This window comes from Sorex fumeus, unplaced genomic scaffold, assembly GCF_029834395.1.
Source record: "Sorex fumeus unplaced genomic scaffold, SorFum_2.1 ptg000044l, whole genome shotgun sequence".
Taxonomy (NCBI): Eukaryota; Metazoa; Chordata; class Mammalia; order Eulipotyphla; family Soricidae; genus Sorex; species Sorex fumeus.
In genome coordinates, this window is record NW_026606101.1 from 15,917,827 (window position 1) to 15,940,403 (window position 22,577).

Consider the following 22,577-nt stretch of genomic DNA (forward strand, 5'->3'; position numbering starts at 1 on the left):
CCACCACCATTACACCTTCTCATCACCATATTTCAGATATTTACATCCAGAACCCCAATCCCTGCCACAAAGCAGAACTGAAATAATATATTTTGTATTGTTATGAAAAAATGTTGAAAATGCTACAAAAAAGTACCCTTAGAGAAAGGAGTGTAAAGATTGTTGTATTTCACCCGGGGGCCATTAAAACCTTATATAGGTCTGTTAAAAAATTCCCTCTAAGATTGGTTGCCTCCTACTTTGAACCCCATTAAATGTGGTGTGGTATTCTTGAAGTATAGGTAGGGTGTGTCCTGTGAGCTGCTGCGTGGTCCAAGAATAGGTACACTTTTGGGTGAGGCTCAGCCCAAGGGTGAGGAGAGTAGCCGTGAGCATGACAGCAGTTGAGTTCTGGAGGTTTTTAGCTTCCGGGGCTGGGCCCCTAGGGGCAGGGAGGGGGTCTCACCCACCCTCCTCTGGGGAGCCCTGATTGAAATAGCCTGCCTTGGGATCCAGTGGCATGGTTCAAATTAAACCTTTTTATGCTTATAAAATACACAAATGAACTCTCCTTCATTGTTGGTGGGAATGAAGACTGGAAAACAATACGGACATTCCTCAAAAAAACTGGAAATTGAGCTCTTGTTTGACCCAGCAATACCACTTCTGGGAATATACTCTGGAGGTCCAGAAACACTTGGCAGAAACACCATCTGCACTCGTATATTCATTGCAGCACTATTCACAATAGTCAGAATCTGGAAACAACCTGAGTGCCTGAGAACAGACAATTGAATAAAGGCAAGTCAACACAATGGAATACTATGCAGCTGTTAGGAAAAATGAAGTCATGAAAATTTGTCTATAAATGGACATGGAGCGTACCATGCTTAGTGAAATAAGTCAGAGACAGATATATAATGACAGCATTCATTTGTGGTATGTATATATGTATATATTACAAGATTAATATCCACGGCCAGGGAAAACAGGAACTACAAGGACCAGCCAGTGGTTGAAATCAACCACTGGCTGTGTATGTGGGGCAGAATGTAGGTAAGATAGAGAAGGGACCAGTATGACAATAATAGCTGGGAATGATCACACTGGTCAAGAACTGAGTGCTAAAAGTAGGTAAAGTAATATCTCTGTTGCTCTTTCTGTATCTGTATTGCAAACCACAATGCGAGAGAGAGAGAGAGAGAGAGAGAGAGAGAGAGAGAGAGAGAGAGCGAGAGAAAAGAAAAGTATCTGCTACCGAGGCAGATGTGGGGGGGGCTTGATGAAAGGGAAACTGGGGACACTGGTGCTGGGAAATGTACACTGGTGAAGGGATAGGTGTTGGAACACTGTATGACTGAAACCCAATCAGGAACAGCTTTGTAAGGGTATATCTCACAGTGATACAATAAAAAAAACTAAGAAAAAAAATAAAGGAAAAATAATAAACAAATGAGACAACACTGCTACTCATATCACAGGAACAGAAGAGATTCTACCAAAGAATGTTTGTTGTAAAGTTGTGCTAGGAGGAGCCAGAGCAATAGTACAGTAGGTAAGGTGTTTGCATTGCATGCAGCCAACCTGAGCTAGGTCCCTGGCATTCCATATGGTCCCTCAAGCATCATCAAGAGTGACTCCTGAGTGCAGATCCAGGAATAAGCTCTGAGCATGGTGAGGTGTGGCCCAAAACAAAACAAGACAAACAAGAAAGTTGTGCTAACAAAACTTTAACAGAGCCTCACTATTCAGTTTGAGGAGAATCAGTTGAGAGCTTTTCTTAAACATAAAACTTTGGAGTAATGGAAAATTAATGAAATGGAGCTACATGTATCTTGAGCAAATCCTACAAGCTATGTGAGGAATAACAAAACTAAGTTCCTGAATACTGTATACAATAAAATGAGTATCCAATGACATTTAAAATATATAATGATATATGACATGTTTCCTCATATTTATGTGTGTGCATATATAGAGAGAGGTGGTAAAATGATAAATCATACTAGAGAATATAAATCCCATAGTCAGAATGTTGTTTTAAAATGATCATGGAACAAAATAGCAATATACTAATAGGTTCCAAGACAGAACAGTAGGTTCATATAAATTTTTATATTATTACTTATTATAAAAGTGATTGTTCAACTAAATTATTTCAAAATATGTATGTATCCAATACTATTATCAACTGTCATTGTCACTGTCCTCCCGTTGTTCATCGATTTGCTCGAGTGGGCCCAGTAATGTCTCCATTATGAGACTTGTTACTGTGTTTGGCATATTGAATATGTCATGGGTAGTTTGCCAGGCTTTGCCGTTGGACGAGATACTCTTGGTAGCTTGCGGGGCTCTCTGAGAAGGGTGGAGGAATCAAACCCGGGTCACCTGGGATGGCCACTTGCAAGGCAAATGCCCTACCCGCTGTGCTAGCTCCAGCCCAGCAACAAACAGCACAGCTGTTAGGGCATTTGCCTTGCATGCGGCTGGTCAGGGTTCGATTCATCCATCCGTATCAGAGAGCCAGGAAAGCTACAAAAAGTATCCCGGCTGCACAGCAGAGCCTGGCAAGCTCCCTGTGGCGTATTCAGTATGCCAAACACAGTAACAAGTCTCACAACAGTAACAGACGTTACTGGTGCCTGCTGGAGCAAATCGATGAACAACGGGAGGACAGTGCTACAGTGCAACAGTGCTTTGTCTAAAACTATTATCAACTTGATCACTTGACATCCCGTTACTCATCGATTTGCTCGAGCTGGTGCCAGTAATGTCTCCATTCGTCCCTGTTGCATGCTAATGTAGCCCTAAGAGCTAACGTCTGCTCTTTTTAGGAACATGAAGGGCCTCAAACCGATCATTCAATTCAGGGTCTTGACGAATAAGTCTGACCATGTCATAGATGGGCGTCCACACGATCTTTTGATGTCCAGTGTAATCCATCAGTAATGGCTCTAGTTCAGCGGTCATCTCTAAATCTCATTACGTGTCCAGCCCATCTGATTTTTTTTAAATTTTTTTATTTATTGAATCACCATGGGAAAGGTTACAAAGCTTTCAGGTTTAGGTCTCAGTCATGCAAATATCAAGCACATTTCCCTTTACCAAAACTTATTTTTTACCATGAAGAACCCCAATAAAACCCCACCCCCCACCCCTCCCAGTCCCTGTGGGGCAGATGAATTCTAGTTAACACTCTATCTGCTTTGATTAGATTCATTGTTTCAATAAAAGATTCACCACTATTATTTAGAGTTCACCAACCCCCCCCAAGTCAGACATGCTGACAAAGCATTGTGAAGTGATTTGCTGTCTACAGCTGGGTTCAAGAATTATATGTTGGTTTTGGATTTCTGCTATTTTACTTATTGACCCTGGAAGTATTTCTACAGAAAGTCAGATAGTTAAGAAATTGGTTTCTGTGCTCTGGAGTCGTGGCCGTGCTGGAGAGCCGCTAGTGGGGGGCAACTGGTGGCCTCGGTAGGGTGTGAAGGGCGGACCGAAACGACCCCCTTCCCATGAGGTTTTAGTCGCCCCCAGTCCCCCGGCTCATACCTGCTGTCCACAAGGCTCCCATGCGGCCGCCATCTTTCTTTCCAGAGAGGAGAAGGCGACTGGCAACATCCTTTCCCCTCCGGACAGACCTGATGGCCTGGATTAACGCATAGTCCGTTCACTTTTCTGCTCCAAGCTGCTGGGTTCTGCATTAAGTCCTTGTGCTTCTGGGGCTGTGGCCGTGCTGGAGAGCCGCTCGTGGGGGGCAACTGGTGACCTCGGTAGGGCGTGAAGGACGGACCAGAACGCCCCCCTTCCCATGAGGTTTTAGTCGCCCCCACACCCCCGGCTCATACCTGCTGTCCACAAGGCTCCCATGTGGCCGCCATCTTTCTTTCCAGAGGGAGGAAGGCGGAAGGGAGCAACACCCTTTCCCCTCCGGGCAGAGATGATGGCCTGGATTAACGCATAGCCCATTCACTTTTCTGCTCCAAGCTGTCGGGTTCTGCATTAAGTCCTTGTGCTTCTGGGGCCGTGGCCGTGCTGGAGAGCCGCTCGTGGGGGGCAACTGGCGACCTCGGTAGGGCGTGAAGGACGGACCGGAACGCCCCCCTTCCCATGAGGTTTTAGTCGCCCCCGCTCCCCTGGCTCATACCTGCTGTCCACAAGGCTCCCATGCGGCCGTGATCCTTCTTTCCAGAGAAGAGAGGGCGAATGGGGCAACACCCTTTCTCCTCCGGCAGACTTGATGGCCTGGATTAACGCATGGTCCGTTCACTTTTCTGCTCCAAGCTCCGGGTTCTGCATTAAGTCCTTGTGCTTCTGGGGCCGTGGCCGTGCTGGAGAGCCGCTCGTGGGGGCAACTGGTGACCTCGGTAGGGTGTGAAGGACGGACCGGAACGTCCCCCTTCCCATGAGGTTTTAGTCGCTCCCACACCCCCGGCTCATACCTGCTGTCCACAAGGCTCCCATGTGGCCGCCATCTTTCTTTCCAGAGGGAGGAGGGCGGAAGGGAGCAACACCCTTTCCCCTCCGGGCAGAGATGATGGCCTGGATTAACGCATAGTCCTTTCACTTTTCTGCTCCAAGCTGCTGGGTTCTGCATTAAGTCCTTGTGCTTCTGGGACTGTGGCCGTGCTGGAGAGCCGCTCGTGGGGGGCAACTGGTGACCTCGGTAGGGCGTGAAGGACGGACCAGAACGCCCCCCTTCCCATGAGGTTTTAGTCGCCCCCACACCCCCCGCTCATACCTGCTGTCCACAAGGCTCCCATGTGGCCGCCATCTTTCTTTCCAGAGAGGAGAAGGCGACTGGGGCAACACCCTTTCCCCTCCGGACAGACCTGATGGCCTGGATTAACGCATAGTCCATTCACTTTTCTGCTCCAAGCTGTCGGGTTCTGCATTAAGTCCTTGTGCTTCTGGGGCCGTGGCCGTGCTGGAGAGCCGCTCGTGGGGGGCAACTGTCGACCTCGGTAGGGCGTGAAGGACGGACCGGAATGCCCCCTTTCCCATGAGGTTTTAGTCGCCCCCTCACCCCGGGCTCATACCTGCTGTCCACAAGGCTCCCATGTGGCCGCCATCTTTCTTTCCAGAGAGGAGAGGGCGAATGGGGCAACACCCTTTCCCCTCCGGATAGTCATGATGGCCTGGATTAATGCATAGCCCGTTCACTTTTCTGCTCCAAGCTGCTGGGTTATGCATTAAGTCCTTGTGTTTCTGGGGCTGTGGCCATGCTCCAAGCTTAACTATGATTTTCAGAGAGAAACGTTGGGTGGTTTACTTCCCATGGATCACTTTGTATACAGAGAGATGTTGCGCGGCCGCGTGAGCGGCCGCGCGGTTTTGAGGAAAAGTCCAAGTTCCCGCATACTCGGCTGTGGTTGTAGAGGCTTCTGGTCACCGGGGTTCCATCTGGGGGAGGCGGGATGCGGGACCTACCCCATCTGGGGCTTCCCGATGGTCTCGGCTCTTTTTGGAACCTGTTTTTTATTTATTTATTTTTCCTTCGGGATCTGTGGATCCCGCCCTCCATGTTGTCCTTCTCATTGGCTGAATGCTGTCGCCCATCTGATTTTCGACACCTTGGCAAATGAGACAGCGTCCCTGATTCTTGATTGTCAATGGAAGTCGGAACTCAGGATTCTTTCATTTGAGTGAAGCGTGAGTTCAGTAAATTATCAATATGTTGCCAAATTATGATAATAACAAAATAAAACTATTTCAATGTGAAAGAGAAAAATTAAAATTAAAAACCCAAACAATGGGACTTCAACGTTATTCTACTGGTCTGGAAGTCTAATTTTAATCTGTCATCACACTATTTGATTACTGCAGTTTTTAGTGTAGTCTAAAATTAGTAAATAACTGGGGCTGGAGCAATAGCACAGTGGGTAGGGCATTTGCCTTGAACGCAAATGACCCAGGTTCGATTCCCAGCATCCCATATGGTCCACTGAGCACCACCAGGAGTAATTCCTGAGTGCAGAGCCAGGAGTAACCCCTGTGCAACGCTGGGTGTGATCCAAAAAGAAAAAAATAAAATAAAATAAAATTAGTAAATAGGTGCCTCCCTACTTATGCTTTTTCCTTAGAATTGCTCTGGCTCATCAGGAAGTGCATGGTTCTATACAAATTTTAGTAGTTTTTGTTGTATGGCTTGAAAAATGTCGATGAAACATTTTTTCAGGGACTGCATTGAATCAACATAATTCTTTGGGTAAAATCATCGTTGTAACAGTGTTAATTCTTTCTAGTCACAAATGTGGAATATTGTTTCCATTTTATCGTGTCTTCTTTTATTTCTTTCAACAGTGATTTGTAGTTTTGGGTATATGAGTAATTATCCTTTGTTAAGTTGATTCTTAGTTACTTGTTATTTCTGGACACAACCTAATTTCTTCTATTATAGTTTAGGTTGGCCGCACACAAGGCAAATGCCCTACCGCAGTGCTATCCCTCCAACCCTATAGTTTAGGTGATATGGTTTTAATCATTTTTAAGTTTATAGTATTGGCATTCAAAGTTATTACACATTACCACCAATAACCCCTCTCAGAGAGCCCGACAAGCTACCGAGAGTATTTCGCTCACGGCAAAGCCTGGCAAGCTCCCTGTGACATATTCGATATGCCAAAAACAGTAACAACAAGTCTCACAATTTGTTGTGAGATGTTGCTGGTGCCCACTCAAGCAAAACGATGAACAATGGGAGGACAGTGCTACAGTGCAGTGCTACAGTGCTTACTAACAACAAAATTGTCATGGCCCTCTGCCACTGTCCTTGTATCGCTTCTGTCCTTGTCTGATCTTTATTCCCTCCCCTCTCCACCACACCCTCCCTATTTGTTGACTGACAAATGTGGTTTGAGTATGTACTACCTCACATTGCCATCATCAAAGTGCCCAAGACCCCACCAACATCCTTGTGTCACCTCGTCACTCCCCTCACCACCTCAGGTACCTGTACTTCATATTCTCAGGTCTGCAATCCAGTATCCAGGATTTATTTATTCCTTTATTTCTCTACATACCACAGGTGAGTGAGATCATCCAGTATTTTGGATACAACATTAAATGTTTTTGATTTTTTTTTCTTTTTGGGTCATACCCAGTAATGCACAGAGGTTACTCCTGGCTCATGCACTCAGGAATCACTCCTGGCAGTGCTGGGGGGACCTTATGGAATGCTGGGAATCGAACCCGGCTCGGCTGTGTGCAACAACGTTAAATGCTTTTTTTTTAAAATAGTTCTCTTATCCATTGTTTGCATACAGAAATGCAACATACATTTGTGCATTGATTTTGTTGCCTGATACGTAATATACTGGTTTATCGTTTCTAAAGTTGCTTGGAGGAGTCTTTAGGGTCATCTATAGATGTTATCATATCATCTTCAAATAGCAACAATTTAATTTCTTCTTTCCCAATTTGAACACCTTTGATTTCTTTTTTCTTGCCTAATTGCTATGGTTAGAACTTTCAATAATATATTGAATAACAGTTGTGAAAGTGGACATCCTTGCCTTGTGCTAATTTCAGAGAGGTTTGCACCATTAAGTTCAAAGTTAGCTGTAGATTTGTTATATGTGACCTATACTATATTGAGGCAAGTTCCTTATATCCCTATTTTGTTGAGAATTTTTATGATGAATGGGTGTTCAACTTGTCAAAAACAGCTCTGCATCTGTTTATGTAACCATCTGCTTTAGTTGACATTGACATGCTATATCATATAACTTGATTTGCATATGTTAAACAATCCTTGAAGACCTATAGTATCACTAATTCATGATGTAGGATCCTTTTGATATATTTATATATCATTGAATTTGGTTTCCTAAGAGTCAGAGATTTTTTCTATGTTCATTATGGATCTTTTTCTGTAATTTTCTTTTTCAGTAGTGTCTCTGCTTTTGGTACTAGGGTAATGTAGGCCTCACAGAAGTTATTAGAAAGAATTCCAGTTTCTTGAATTCTCTGGAAGAAATAGAAAAGTATGAGTATGAGTATTTAACCCTTTTAGAATGGACCACAGATATGTTAATGAACTTGTTGGGATCTGGATTTTGTTTGGGGAGATATTTCTTACTGATGTTTACATTTTTGCAAACAATTTATCTGTGCATTATTTTGTACTTTCTCTTAATTCAGTTTTAATGATTCTAAAATTTTGTCTGTTTCTTCTAGATTCTTCAGGTTGATGACATCAATGTATTCTTAGTAATATCTTAAGATTTTTTAAAATTTCTGGGGTAACTTCTTCCTTTTCATTTTCGATCTGATTTATTGGAATTCACTCTTTTTCTTCTTGGGAGTCTAAAGAGTTGACAATCTCTTATTATTCTTTCCAAAAACCAGATTCTGTGTTTTTTTTTATATTTTGCATTGCCTTTTTGATTTATACTCTTTTTTTAATTTATTTTTTTACAAAGCTGTTCATGATTGGATTTCAGTCATACAGTATTCCTACACCCATCCCTCCACCAGTGTAATTTGTATTCTTTTATTTAAAATTATTATCTTCTTTCTTCTGTATTTTAGGTTTTATTTGTCCTTTCCTAAGCCTGCAAGCTACCGAGAGTATCTCACCCACACAGCAAAGCTTGGCAAAGCTACCCATGATGTATTCAATATGCCAAAAACAGTAACAACAAGTCTCACAATGGAGACGTTATTGATGCAAATCGATGAACAATGGGAGGACAGTAACAGTAACAGTGATTCAAAGATTATTGAAGAACACTTGTTTAACTTACAAATATTTGAGCATTTCCTTGCTTTTTCTTCTATTTCTATCTTCATAGCAGTGTGGTCTGAAAAGAGATTTTATAAGATTACTCTATTTGTAGCTTAATGTACACTTGCTTTGAATTTCAGAATGTGAATTAACCTATAGAAGTTCCATGTGAACTGGAGAAGAATGTGCATACGGATTTGGGGATGGGAGGGGTGGGTGTGGGTTGAGCCCTGTACATGTCTATTAATGCCAGCTCTTACAGATCCTCGTTTCAGACTTGGATTTTCTTATTGATTTTCTATCTGGTCAGTGATAAGAGTGAGCTATTGTAGTCTCCCACTGCTACTGTGTCGCCATTAATGTATCTCCTCAGGTCCAACCTAGTCTCTGTAAGTACTCTGCTGCTCCTTCATTTGCTGCATGCATCTTGATCCCTTAGCATATAATGAGAATTTATATCTACTGTTAAACTAAATTTAAATGCTCTTTAATCTGGCACAAGTATGGCTATCCCCGCATTTTTTTAGGCTGCCACTTTCCTGTCTGTTTTTTTCTCTAGACTAATACTCTGATCCTGTGTGTATAGTGAATGTTTAAGTGTGTCTCTTGTAAGTAGAAGTGACTTTTATTCATTTCCTAATCTATTTTGTCAGTCTGTGCCTTTTGATGGGGGATGGGGTGCAAATTGTTAACATTAAGTGAAATTGACAAAAATGAATTTTTGGCCATTCTCTTATGAGCATTTTGGATGTTCTTAAAGATTGACTTTGTTTCTTGGGCTTTTTCTTTTTCTACTCTCACCTGCACCTTGAGGCTTGATTTTATGAGGTGTTAAGTATCTATTGCCTATTACTATTAGCTTCTCCTAAGCATTTTTACCTAAAAGTTGCCATCAGGAGCTCTAAGCTTATTTTTTTATTTTGCATTAAACAATAAGTCTCAAATTTGATCTGTGAGTGCCCATGATTTATCTCCATCATTCCATCATTTTTCGTTTTTATGTATCTTTATGCCTCCAAATGGAATTTTTTTTTTAAATAGAAGTTGTATTACTTATAGAGCAAGTTTAAAGACAGTGAATGCCTTCAGTTGTTTTTGGTTGAAAGTACTTTTTATCACAGTTACAAATTTGAGTGATAATATGACAGGTAGATGATTCTTGGTTATAGTATTTAATTATTTTATTTAAAACTTGGGATATATCACATTATTTCTGGTCTAAAAACGTTTATTTGAAATTTCTTATGAATATTTTGAAGATCCCAAAATGAGGCTTTGCTTTCTCTTGCTTCTTTTAGGGTCCATCTTTCTTTCTTTGGTTCTTGCCACGAAGTATTTTGGTGTTCTTCTGATTGGATTTATTTTGTTTTGAATTCCTTGAGCTACCTGGGTCAGGGTGCATATCTCCCTGCTCACAAATTGGGAAAGTTTTCAGTTATTTTTTCTTTCATCAAAATCCTTTCCTTCTCATTTATCTCCATTAGAAATTCCCATAATGTCATCTTAATACATGTGTCTATTTCTTAACTCGTTTGTTGTCCTTTTTATTGTTGTTGTTAATGTAATCATATAACCTTGTCTAAAGGTCACTGATTAGAGTTTCAGTTTCTATTCTTTTTAAGTCCCACTGTGCTTTTTTGCTCAGTTACGGTACTCTTTGGCTCCTTCATTTCTATTTGGACACTTTTAAAAATTTTTCAAGGTTATTAATTGCATCTTCCATTAATTTCTTCATCTCATTACCTATCATAGCAATGTTGATTATTTTCTAAATTTTCTTTCAGTCACTGTGATTTTCAGTTTTACTATACTGTGAATGGTAGGGTTTTATACATACAACACTCCGAAACCAGATCCTCCACTGTCATGCCCATTTCCCTCCAGGGTCCTCCCAGGGACCCCCTTTTACCTTCCTCATGACTGCCTCACCGTCTCCACCCGCTCCCCAAGCCTCACTCCCTTAATTAGCTCTGTTCTACAGATCAGTTCTTAGATTCTGTTGTTTTTGAAAATATATTGTTCCTTTAGTATGGGTATTAATATTTTGCATGGAGAGAGATCATTTTGTATCTGTCTCTCTCCTCTGGCTCACTTATTCAGCAAGATACCCTCCAGCTCATGCAAATTGTCTGATTTTATTTTTTCATATACAGAACACCCTACCTGCTGTACTATCTCTCCAGCCCTCAAGCTATTTTCTTTTCTCCATATTCTCACCAAAGTTTGGTTCTCTTGTCTTTTTGGTAAGTTATTATAATCTGTGAAGTAATCTCTCATTATGATTTTTATTTGCATTTCCCTTTTGAGTAGTCAGTACATGAAATATGGAATATATTGTGTATATATGCCATAGTTCCTTTGTTCAGTCATCTATTTTTGGACATTTGAGTTGTTTTATAGTTCTTATTTTAATCCATTTACATTTTATTAATTACATATACTCAAAAGGAGTTACTATGTACTTTCATTATTATTTTTTTAAAAAAAGTATTAATGCTAAAGACATATAATACAGAATAATAATTCCTTAAATAAGATTAATGCTTTGCCCAGTTTTGCTATTTAGGATTGATTTCTATAATATTATACGAGACTGACACCCAAGGGCAGTAGACAGGGCCCGGAATATTGCGCCATGGTTGGCAGCCTGCCTCATGAGCTGGAGGATAAAGCAGCTAGAATAGAGAAGGGATCACTAAGTTAATGATGGTTGGAGGGATAGTTTCAGATGGGAGGTGTGTGCTGAAAGTAGATAAAAAACCAAACATGATAGCCTCTCAGTATCTATATTGCAAATCATAATGCCCAAAAGTAGAGAGAGAGAGATTAGGGGGGAAATTGTCTGCCACAGATGCATGGGGAGGGGTGAGGTGGGGGGAGGGGGATACTGGGGACATTGGTTGTAGAAAATGTGCACTGGTGGAGGGATGGGTGTTCGATCATTTTATGAATGAAATTCAAACATGAATGCTTTGTAACTGTATCTCACGGTGATTTAATACAAAAAAGAATACATAATGAATTGATTTCTAAAATTGTAGTAAAGTGCACAAGAAATAATCAGATGTATTGTACATTAAAAAGATAACACTGCAAGTTTAGCTAACATTCATTATTTTATGGTCATAATTATTTTTAAGAAGACAGTGTTAAAACATACTCTAAGCAATGTTTGATATAGTATTGTTACTATACTCACCACCGCTGTGCGGGTAGGGCGTCTGCCTTGCGCGCAGCCAACATGGCCGACCCGAGTTCGATTCCTCCGCCCCTTTCGGAGAGCCCGGCAAGCTACCGAGAGTATTCGATATGCCAGACACAGTAACAACAAAGTCTCCAATGGAGACGTTACTGGGCCCGCTTAAGCAAATCGATGATCAACGGGAGGGCCTTTACTTTACTTACTTACTTTACTATACTCACCATGTTGTACACTGCCTCAACAGGATTTACTTATTTTATAAGAGGAAATCAGCTCTTTTTGACCACTTTTCACACATTTCCTCAAATCTCACTCCAATCACATGTATTCTGTTTCTGGAAACCAATTCCACATAAGAGTTTTCTTGATAAAAAGAAATTCTACAGTATTTTTCTTTGACAGACCTCAGTGTAATGGCTAGAAGGTTCATATGTGTTGTTGCAAATGGCATGGTGTCCTTTCATAGCTAAAAATATTTTATCATACATGGATGTACCTTGTGTGTGTAGATACTTAACAATTAGTTTGTTCCAGTGTCATAACTACTGTAAATAATGCTGCAATGGATAAGAGCTACTGCTCTCTCTTCAAAATGTGATTTTGTTTCCTTTGGCTAGAGAGTCTGAAATCGAGTTGTGGAAGCTATTTTTAATTTTTTGAGGAACTGCTAGGCTTTATTCCTCAGAGGTTTTACCAATTTGCATTTCATCTAACAGCTCAAAACTTTTTTGTCTTTTTTAGTTTTTGAGCAGCACCCAGTGGTGCTCAGGTGTTATTCCTGGCTCTCCACTCAGCAATTATTCCTGTTGGTGCTCAGGGGACCATGACCATATGGGATGACAGGAATCATACCTGGGTTAGTTGTGTGCGAGGAAAGCACCCTACTTGTGGTACTATCTTTCCAGCCTTCAAGCTATTTTATTTTCTTCACATTCTCACCAATATTTTGGATCTCTTTTCTTTTTGGCAAGTTATTATAATCTGTGAAGTAATCTTCTATTGTGATTTTTATTTGCATTTCCCTTTTGAGTATCTGTTTGAGCAACTTTTCTTGCAACTGATGATTACTTGAATATTTTATTGGTGGGGAAATGTCTATTCAGTTATTTTTGCCAATGCTTACTCGTGTGTGTATGAAAGAGAGAGTCTGTACGTGCGGTGTGTGTGTGTGTGTGTTTACTACTGAAATGCTTGAGTTCTTAATGTAAAGTTTATAGCAACCCCTTAAAAGATATAAAATAAATATGCAAATAAATTTTCCCTTTCTGTAGTTGTCTTTTCATTTTGTTGATGGTTTTCTTTGCTCCATAAAAATTTTGCAGTTAACTGTGGTCCCACCAATTTTTGCATTTATTGTCTTTACTTTGGTCTGTTTCAGCTATCTTTATCGAAAGCAATGGCAAAAACTTCATATCTATTTTCTTCTAGGAATTTTAAAATTTAAGTTATTATATTCAAGTCCTTAATCAATTTGCTTTGGCTTTTTATATCACACTCAACAATGCTCAGGAGTTTCTCCTGGCTCTGCACTCAGGATGCATGCTACACTGCCTTAACTGCCGTACTATTGTTCTGGCCCCCAATCAATTAGCTTGAATTCTGCATATGGAACATGATAGGTGTTCATTTTTATTCTTTTTCCCACATCAAAAATAAAACATTCCCCAACAATTTTTGAAGAGCCATTCTTTCCCCCATTTTATGTTCCTTTTTATTAATTATTTTATTAACAGCACAGTGATTTATAAGGTTTTCATTATACAGTTGTTTCAAGCATTTAGTGTTCCAACACCAATAGTGTGACCACCTTCCACCAATATCTGCAGTTTCCCTCCATATCCCAACCTGCCCACTTTGACAATAACTAATTTACTTTATATTATTTATTCCAATAAAACTTTAAAATCTGAGAAATATGATGATCAGCAAATAAATCAGTGAAGGCCAATTAGTGATTACTTTATGATTTTGACCTATGTATTAAATAAGAAAATTAGAATCATTCAACATAATATAAAAATGCCTATTCTCATTTACATATTTACATTTTCAACTCTGGAATCTATAGTATATTACATTAAATTTTATCTTATACTTGGATCTAGTTATAGTAATAATCATCTCACCTGACATTAATAACACTTTTAAAGCAATTCAGTGTTAATATGTTTTGGATTATACATGGAATAGGTAAGGCAATAGGTAAGGTAATAGAAAAATGTAAGCTTCCCCTTACACCTTATATAATAAATACTGTGGTTTGCAAAGTTTTTCATGATGATTTGTTATAGGCTTCAATATTCCAACACCAATCCCACCACAATTACACCTTCCCTCCACCATTGTCTCCAATTTTCCCAACCACTCTTAAGCCTGCCCCCATAGCAGGCCGTCAATAATTTTTTTTATTGATTGTTATCAATAATTTGCTAACATAATTATTAAAAAATTGCTTCCTTAGAAAAAACTTAATGAAAATTGTATCTCAATATGGAGCCATTAAGTCCTTGTATAAGAGATTACTAAGATGTTACTACAGGTTAAGCCTTTTGTGTTTACATTTTGTTAATCAAGATTGGCTGCTTTCTCTGTTACATCCCATCCAATCTGGTGTGCTGCTACTAGTTTATCAGTTTTGTAGAGTTTAAGATGTCATTCCAGGAAATTTGAAGTTTTTAACGAGGTAGTATAACTGAAGATAAATTTTTGGTGGGGTGACATCTTTGGGGCATGTGCATGACAGCCAGGGTTCCAAAAGTATGGGGACATGGTGGAAGGTAGCCCATCCTGACTCTGTGAGAGCCTGGAGATTTCAGTCACAAAATCCGCATAGCTGAAATTTTCAGCAGATTAATTTCCGAATGAGGTTCATCTCACAGTAGTGGAGTCCAGCAGGAGGTCATGGTGATGAGTATGGATTGTGGGAGTTTTGGGCTGCCAGGGCTCTGTTTGGGCAGGCACTGGGCTGACCTACCCCACTCCAGAATGCCCTTGATGACTCAGCCTTGCCTGAGTGTCCAGAAGAGTCTTCTGCAGGTTGTTGCTCTCTTTCGAGATTTATTTATGAGTCTCTGGATCTTGGTCTGTAAATGAGTTTACATGGAGCCAGTGATGGTTCGTGGGTATGACTGCCTGGGTTTCCAGAAATATAGGGAGATGAGGGGAGATAGCCCATCCTGACTCTGTGAAAGCCTTGAGATTTTAGTCACAAAACCCGCATGCCTGAATTTTTCAGCAGATTAATTTCTAGATGAGTCTCGTCCTGAGGCAGTGGAGTTTGCTGCCAGCATGGTGGTGATTGTGGAGTGTGGAAGTTTTGAACTTCTGGGTCTCCCATTTTATGTTCTTGATACCTATGTGGGTGAATAGTTTGATGATTCATGTGTTTGTCATCAATTCTTTTATATTTATCTGCATGTGTGTTTTTATGCCAATTAGATATTTTTTAGTACTATAGCTTTGTAGTATAATGCAAAATCAGGAAACATCATGCCTTCAATGTAGATCTTCTTTTTCAAAATTATCTTGATCATTCAATTCTTTTGTAGTTCCATAAAATTTTAGATTTTTTTCTATTTTTGCTGCTATTTGCTCTTTCAGGGACAGACCTTAACCTGGTTTTCATTTTCCAAAATGTATGGTCAGATCTCTAACTTCCTGACGAGGTACATGATAGAGGCAGATATCACCATCATCATCTTTGTGCCTAAGAGGAGGCTTAGGGAAAGTGTGAGGAATAGAAAAGATGGCCTTGAATCTAGAAATCAAGGGACAGGAGGAGATATTAGAACAGCTACACAGAAGTCCATTCCCAGGAGCCCCTACTTGCTCCACCTGAAAATCTGTAAGTCCATCACTTTGAAACTTTTGCACCCAGGTTAGGTTCCCCAGGTTAGGACAGGGGAATCAGTATAAAATGGATCCCCATTCTCCCATAATATCTTCTCAGAAAGGAGGATTGTCTGCCTTGAATGAAGTGCTAAGAGAATGTGCTCAGTGACACCTCAGTGGAGTCTGGTTAACTGACTTGGTCCTCAATCCCTTATGGGTCACATTACTATCATCAACATTATTATTATTATTATGATGATGATGATGATAATAGGAAACTGAGACTCAATATTCAGGAGTTCCCCATGGTCTGTGAGATTCCACCAAGATAAATTATCACTGTGCTTCGATAAAATGACTCCCAGATTTTCTCTTTTAGGCCAATACAAGTCCAACCTGTCAGGTCATCAGAAGCTTGCCCAGAGAACATGAATAGTGTGAATTTGGGCTTCAATGAGAGAGATATCTAAAGTAAAAAAAATGAGTTCATGTTTTAAAATATCCTCCCTAAATATTCAAGGACAGATGGTTTCACAGAAAATTCTACTAAGTATTTATAGATGAATCTCAATCATTTTGGGAGCACAAAACCTTGTTGCATTTTGGAAATTTTAATATATATTGCATTTTATGAGCATTGGGAAATAGGTGTTATTTTTACTAAAGGCATAATTGTGCTGGTTTTGATCTTAATAGGATGGCATAATCATGGATTCAATTTTTAGCTGGATGTACATACAAGGCTATGGTCCTGTGGACACTATCAAGCAACTTCTGTGTGCATCTTCTTTTAAGAAAATTGTTCAGTTCCCCTGGCCAGCAGATGGTAACACCAGAGGGTATGCTGGAATGGTGCTGGGTCTTAGACTGAAATTTTCTGAAAACCTGATCTGACTAAAACCTGATTTCTATGACTAAAGTCTCCTAAAAATCTGATGGTGTTACATGAGAGAAGATGTATTTGTTCTCACAAAAAAATGCTGCAAGTCTTTAAACAGTGCCCAACATATGGACAGTGCATCTAATTATCACTTATTAGATGTAGAAGCTTGTGGTTCCTAACTCAGGGACTTGAGTTAGGGACTGAGTGACTTTTCCTATGTGTTTGCACAGATAGAAGATGTGGGTGTCATCTGGGTGATCTTCCTAATTACAGATGGAAGGTCTGCTTGGAATTGAGTCTCAGCAGGGTTAGGGAACAGGAGGGGAGGTGAGCAGATAAAGATGGTGATGGGCATCACTGTGAGGAGAAGCTGGTGGGAGGTAGGACCCCAGGAAGTACGGCCTTTCCACTTTATTTCTTATGGTATGTATATGCCAAACAGCAAACAACAAATCTTTCTAGTGGTTCCTCTTGCAATAATAGGAGGCAGAGGAGTTAAACTATTTTACCTTACAGACTTCTAATTTACATCATAATAAGCACTAATTACAATACTGAACATTAAAAGGAAGTTAAATCTGAAGGTCTAGGTCAGTAGATTTGCACCCTTACCAGGCACAGACAACTCCAGGGTGTGTGATATGGTGAGTGCCGGCTGCCCATCGTGCTCCACCTGGCAGGTGAACACCACGTTCTCCTGGTGGGCAGAGGAGTTCACCAGGAGCCAGCTGGTTTGGTTAAAGGTCCCGTCCTTGTTCTCTAGGAGGAGGGAGGTCGTTTCTGTCAGGGACACGTTTCCGTTCTCCAGCCAGGTCAGCTGTAGGTTCCGGGGGTAGAACTTCTTTACCTGGCAGGTGAGGTTCACCTGGTTCTCTGCTTCAGGGAATTCATAAATCTCTAGGGTGGGTGGAACTGAAAAGCACAGGACAGAAGCTCTGATCTCAGCGAACAGACAGATCACAAGGGTGGAGCTCCAGCACGGAATTCCCACCCACTGCAGGGATTGATCCTAGCAGAGGGAGGCTTACGGAGCTAAGCAGTGAGGAGCTGAACACTGAGTGCTCTTTGCTCAAGAACGGAATCACTAGCACAATATATAGCACACAACAGGAGCGCACATTCCCCGGGGCCAGCAACAACCTGGCTGTGCTGGAGACGGAGTAGGAGGCATGGGTGATCCACGCTGGTCAGGGAGGCTGACTGCTGCATGCTCTTGTTTTTTGAACCACCGCAGGCCGATGTTTCTGGGGGCTTAACCACAGGGCCTGCAGTGAAGCTTGCTGTGTGCCCAAGCAGGGTCCCCCCGGAAGCACAGGGGAGGTTGCAGAGCAAGGCCCGTGAGTCTGACCATTGGGGTTCAGATATTGTCTCCTTTACTTGGTCAGACCTGGAGCCTTTGTTTCTATAAGGACCAAGGTCCTCGCGGTGCTGCCGGGAAAGCAAATGCCAGGAAACACTCAGCCTCTGGAGCACTGCTGCTCGCTGCCTCCCCCAGCCTCCCCTCCTCCAGGCTCTTGAAGAGGAAACCTCAGTTTCTTCTTGTCAGTGAGAGAGAAAGCCACAGTTTTCTCTTTCCAGATGTTCCATCTTTCTTTCCCCTATCACATTCCTCCCCCAAGGTTCTGTCTCTGCATTCCCAGGGTATCCCAGGAACAGAAAACTCTGCCCTGGAGCTTAGACTGACAGGGAAACTAAGATCATGGGCAATTATGCCTGGAGAGATTTAGACCAGCCAGATATCCTGTGATTTTTCTGGCTTCATTTGCAATTCTTTGTCAACCAGTAAGAGATGTAGGAGCCTTTAAAAGGACAGACACAAAACTCCCTTTTAACTTAGTTCTCTACTACGTTCTTCCCCACTTGAGGAATTCCTTTTCCCTTCTCTTCTACTTTCCAATAAACTTTTCTGCATTCCAATTCTGAGTCTGAGCATCTTTATTACTCAACATTTTCATTCTTGAAAATATTGAAGAACCTGGGAATCATGAACCAACATAGAGACCCATCGCTTCACCTGCATCACCTTCACCTGGGCACCAGGAGGGAGAAGAAAGAGGAAAGAGGATGGAGACACTCGGTGGGAGCAGCAAAGCAAGCAGCTGTGATGACCGAGATGAGGGGTGCACCTCTGGGACTCCAATGTCAGGGAAACCACCTTCCCTGCCTGTGTCTGAACTGGTGATGGTGGGTCTAGTGGGACTCTGTTTACACAGATGAAAGCTCCATCAGCACAGCCAGGCCAGGGCATCTCCCCGAGAGGAGAGGGCTGCGTAGACTTGGTTATCTTCCCAGCACCGTTTTATATCCCTGGGCTGGGAGCAACTCTGTTGTCAGCAGATTGTAAAACATTTGTCTCCATAGTGGCAAGTCTTGGTTGTGTCACGGTTGACACCTCATTGGAATTTGGGGTGAGGTGGCTGAAGGCTGGCAAAGTTTCTAACCCACTGTCGGCTATTAGGGAACTGGATGGGAGCACATGTTGCTCTGTGGGAAATTGATGGAAGGGGCCCCAGCTCATTGCCTTGGTGGCATCAGAGGTTTGGCATCAAGGAAGGATTTGGTGTGATCATCACAACACTCTTCCCATGAAAACTTTTTTGGTTTGTTTCGTTTGGGGCCCATACCAAGCAATGCTCAGGGCTTACTCCTGGCTCTGCACTCAGAAATTACTCCTGGCAGTGCTTGGGGGACTATATGGGATGCTAGGGTTCAAACCTGGGTTGGCCGAATACAAGGTAAATACCTTACTATTACTCAGCTCCCCCCACCTTCCCCTGGCTCCATGAATGTGTTTAACACCAGGAAACCACCTGGGACAGTGGGACAATTCTCTCACTCACAGGCATGGCATCAGGCCCTGTCTCCCCTCAGTCCCAGTTTTGCCCTGTTCTGGGGAGTTTAGCAGGAGGGTGTCCAAGTTCAGACTATGCTACCAGGACAGAATTCAGGACTCTGAGCTTCGGGGAGAAACCCCCAATTGACCCATTTTGCTTCTTAATGGGACAATCCCTCAGTCACCACATGGAAACTGTTCCCAGGGGAGAGACATTCTGAGATTTTATTCAGAGTATGATCTGCTCATTCAGAGCCTTTGAGGACAGTGAATCTGTTTCTGAAGCCCAGGAGGAATTTTCAGGACAGGAGGACACTGAACCCCCAAATCTGCCCCCCTCCACTTGGTGCCATCTGCTAAACAAGGAATATGTACTTCTCTCTGAACCTGTTTCTGATGATGAAATAACAAAATACACCTACTCCCCTCCTGGCCTTCCTGCAAGGCCAAACATGGAACATCAGCCAAGAAGAGCAATTGCCAATTGTGGCCGCTGTTTCCAGCACACCCAGTGAAGAGCCGGCCACACCTGGGAGCTCCACAGGTACTGAGGAAAGAGGAGATGCCCCCTACGGAGGGGAACCTTCTCAGGGCACAGAGGTGAGGCCCAAAGGGTGACTGGGCAAGTCACTCAGACCTTGGCTCCCTCATCCCTGCAGGATGAGGCTGACGGGATGGGACACACTGGGAATGGGACCCCTGGAGATTGGGGTAGCAGGTTCCAGACTTTGCCCCAGGAACCTGTCAGAGGGCCTTGAACAAACAGCAGGATCTCTGCAGCCTTCTTCCCTGATCTGCAGAAGGGCGCGAAACTGATGGTGGAACTGACAAGAGGACCAACACAGCGCCCCACCTGCCCTGAGTTGTTGCTCTCAGAGGAGGGCAACTGGCCTGACTGTCTGTGGTCACACAACAGGATGAAGGACTCTCTCCCTGCCACACCCTGCCCCCACTCACCTCTCACAGTGACCAGGGTGCCTTGTCCTAACTTTGGCTCAAAGATTAAAGGAGGCCGTACGTGGAACTTCATGCAAATGTAGGTGCCGGCATCTGCGAGTGTGATGTTATGGATGTGGATGGAGAAGTCTACGTTGCCTTTCTTTGTGACATCCGAAGCGTTTGTCACTCGGGGAAAGTGACCTCCTTGGAAGTTGTAGATTAATTTCCGGCCCTTCTCAGTATCCTTGTACCATGTGGCAGGCGGCCCCCTCTGGTTCGAAATCACATGGCAGTGCAGAGTGGCCGTCTCTCCCGCTGTGAAGGTCACGGACTTCTCTGGTTGGATCACCTGCAGTTCCCCATTCTGACTCGCCACTCCTGAGGGAAACACAAGCAGCTCTTCACTTGTCCTTGTCAGCCTGTGGCATTCCCCAGGTGTCTGTCAACAACCACCTTTAGCTGAGTGTTCAGCATGATGGATCCAGCACATGCCGTGAATCAATCAGAGTTTCCCCCACAGTGAACCTTCATTTCGTGAGTGTGATGCAAACAAGGAAACTGAGGAACAAGTAGGTTAAGGACATGGCAGAGACTGGTTTCTCTGGACCATCTGGCTTTGGCCAAGGCGTCTGTTCCTCCATTGTCTGGCCTTAGGAAGTGTTAGACTTTCTCTCCTTTGCATTGTGACTATTTTTATATTTTGTCTCACACCTTTTTGCATGTGACTATTCTTTTTGTGGGTGGGTGGCTACACCTAGTGGTGCTGAGAGATCACCCAGGGATCACTCCTGGCAAGCTCAGGAGATTATATGGGGTGCCGAGGATCAAACTCAGGTCCTCCACATGCAGGGCAAGCACCCTACCCACTGTATGGTCACTTTGTCGCTAGCCTCTCCCCTGTCCCTCAACCACCACTTCCTGAGACTATTCTGACCATCGAGTATGAGGAGAGGGATGGAGGTGCCTGGGGGTATCGTTGATTTGTCAGGACCCCAGTAAATTCATCTGCCTCTTCCCTAGATGTGGTCTGCCCCTCAGCTTGATTACTGAGTTAGAGTAGGTCCCTGTACTGATTTCTGGTCCCTGTATTTCATAATTGCTATTGCCTGATCAATGCATATTAGTATCATAATGTCACTGTGAACATTACCAAAAGGTTATTGCCTTAAAGCAATATAATATTTCATCAACAAATGAGTGGATAAACAAAATGTGGTGTGTAGAAAATAAAATATTATCCAACCCAAATTGTTAACAAAGTTCTGATCCAGCCTACAGAATAAATGAACCTTAAAATACTGTAATAATTGAAATAAATTGAATGCAGCTAGCCAGAGAGATAGTATGGCAGGTAGAACACTTGCCTGGCACATAGCCAACCTGGGTTCAATTCCCCAGAAACCCATATGGTTCTCCCAAGCCAATTAGGCATGATCCCTGAGTGCAGAGTCAGGAGTAAGCCTAAGCACCACTAATGTGGTCTCTAAACAACAACTGTATCAACAAGGGAAAAAAATGAGATTAAATGCAAAAGGAGAGATATTTATCACATATAGAAAGTACTTTCAATGAGCAAATCCATAGAGGAAAAAGTCACTTGTAGCTGGGGTAAGGTAAGCAAGAGTTACTAACTAATGGGGAGTTATTAGGGGCACATGATTAGGATGTTGGAAAGTTCTAGAAATGTGCTGATGATTGACCATTGTGATTGTACTGAATTGCTGCTTTTGTTTATTTAAAAAATAACTGGAATATGTTTTAATTAACCATGATTCACAGAGTTATGAAAGTTTTTCATTATTAAGTTCAAGTATACAATGTTGACTTTTATACTTTCAATAGGAAGGCTTTGTGTTATATATAATTAGCACAATAACAAGTGTGTACTAGGACAAGGTCATTAGTCTTTGAGTTGAGTTAAATGATTCAAGGGAAAATATATTATGTACAGTATCTGAGGTTGGCAGTTTTTTTAAAAAATGCATGCAATAGCATAGCAGTAGGGCATTTGCCTTGCATGCGGCCGACCTGTCCAAGCCAGGTTCAATTCCTCCGCCCCTCTTGGAGAGCCTGGCAAGCTACCAAGAATATCTCGCCCGCACGGCAAAACCTGGCAAGTTACCCATGACATATTCGATATGCCAAACACAGTAACAACAAGTCTCTCAATGGAGATGTT

The 22,577-nt window shown here is 42.2% G+C and overlaps 1 protein-coding gene across 1 annotated transcript in view; it reads right to left on the reverse strand.

Annotated features, from left to right (window-relative positions):
* The window catches only part of LOC130030321 (signal-regulatory protein beta-1-like), a 42,791-nt gene that overhangs the window by 16,129 nt on the left and 4,085 nt on the right, over window positions 1–22,577 (reverse strand). Inside the window, 2 exon segments of the mRNA XM_056121568.1 lie at window positions 17,239–17,538; window positions 20,417–20,776. Coding sequence (XP_055977543.1) covers window positions 17,239–17,538; window positions 20,417–20,776 — 660 coding nt within the window.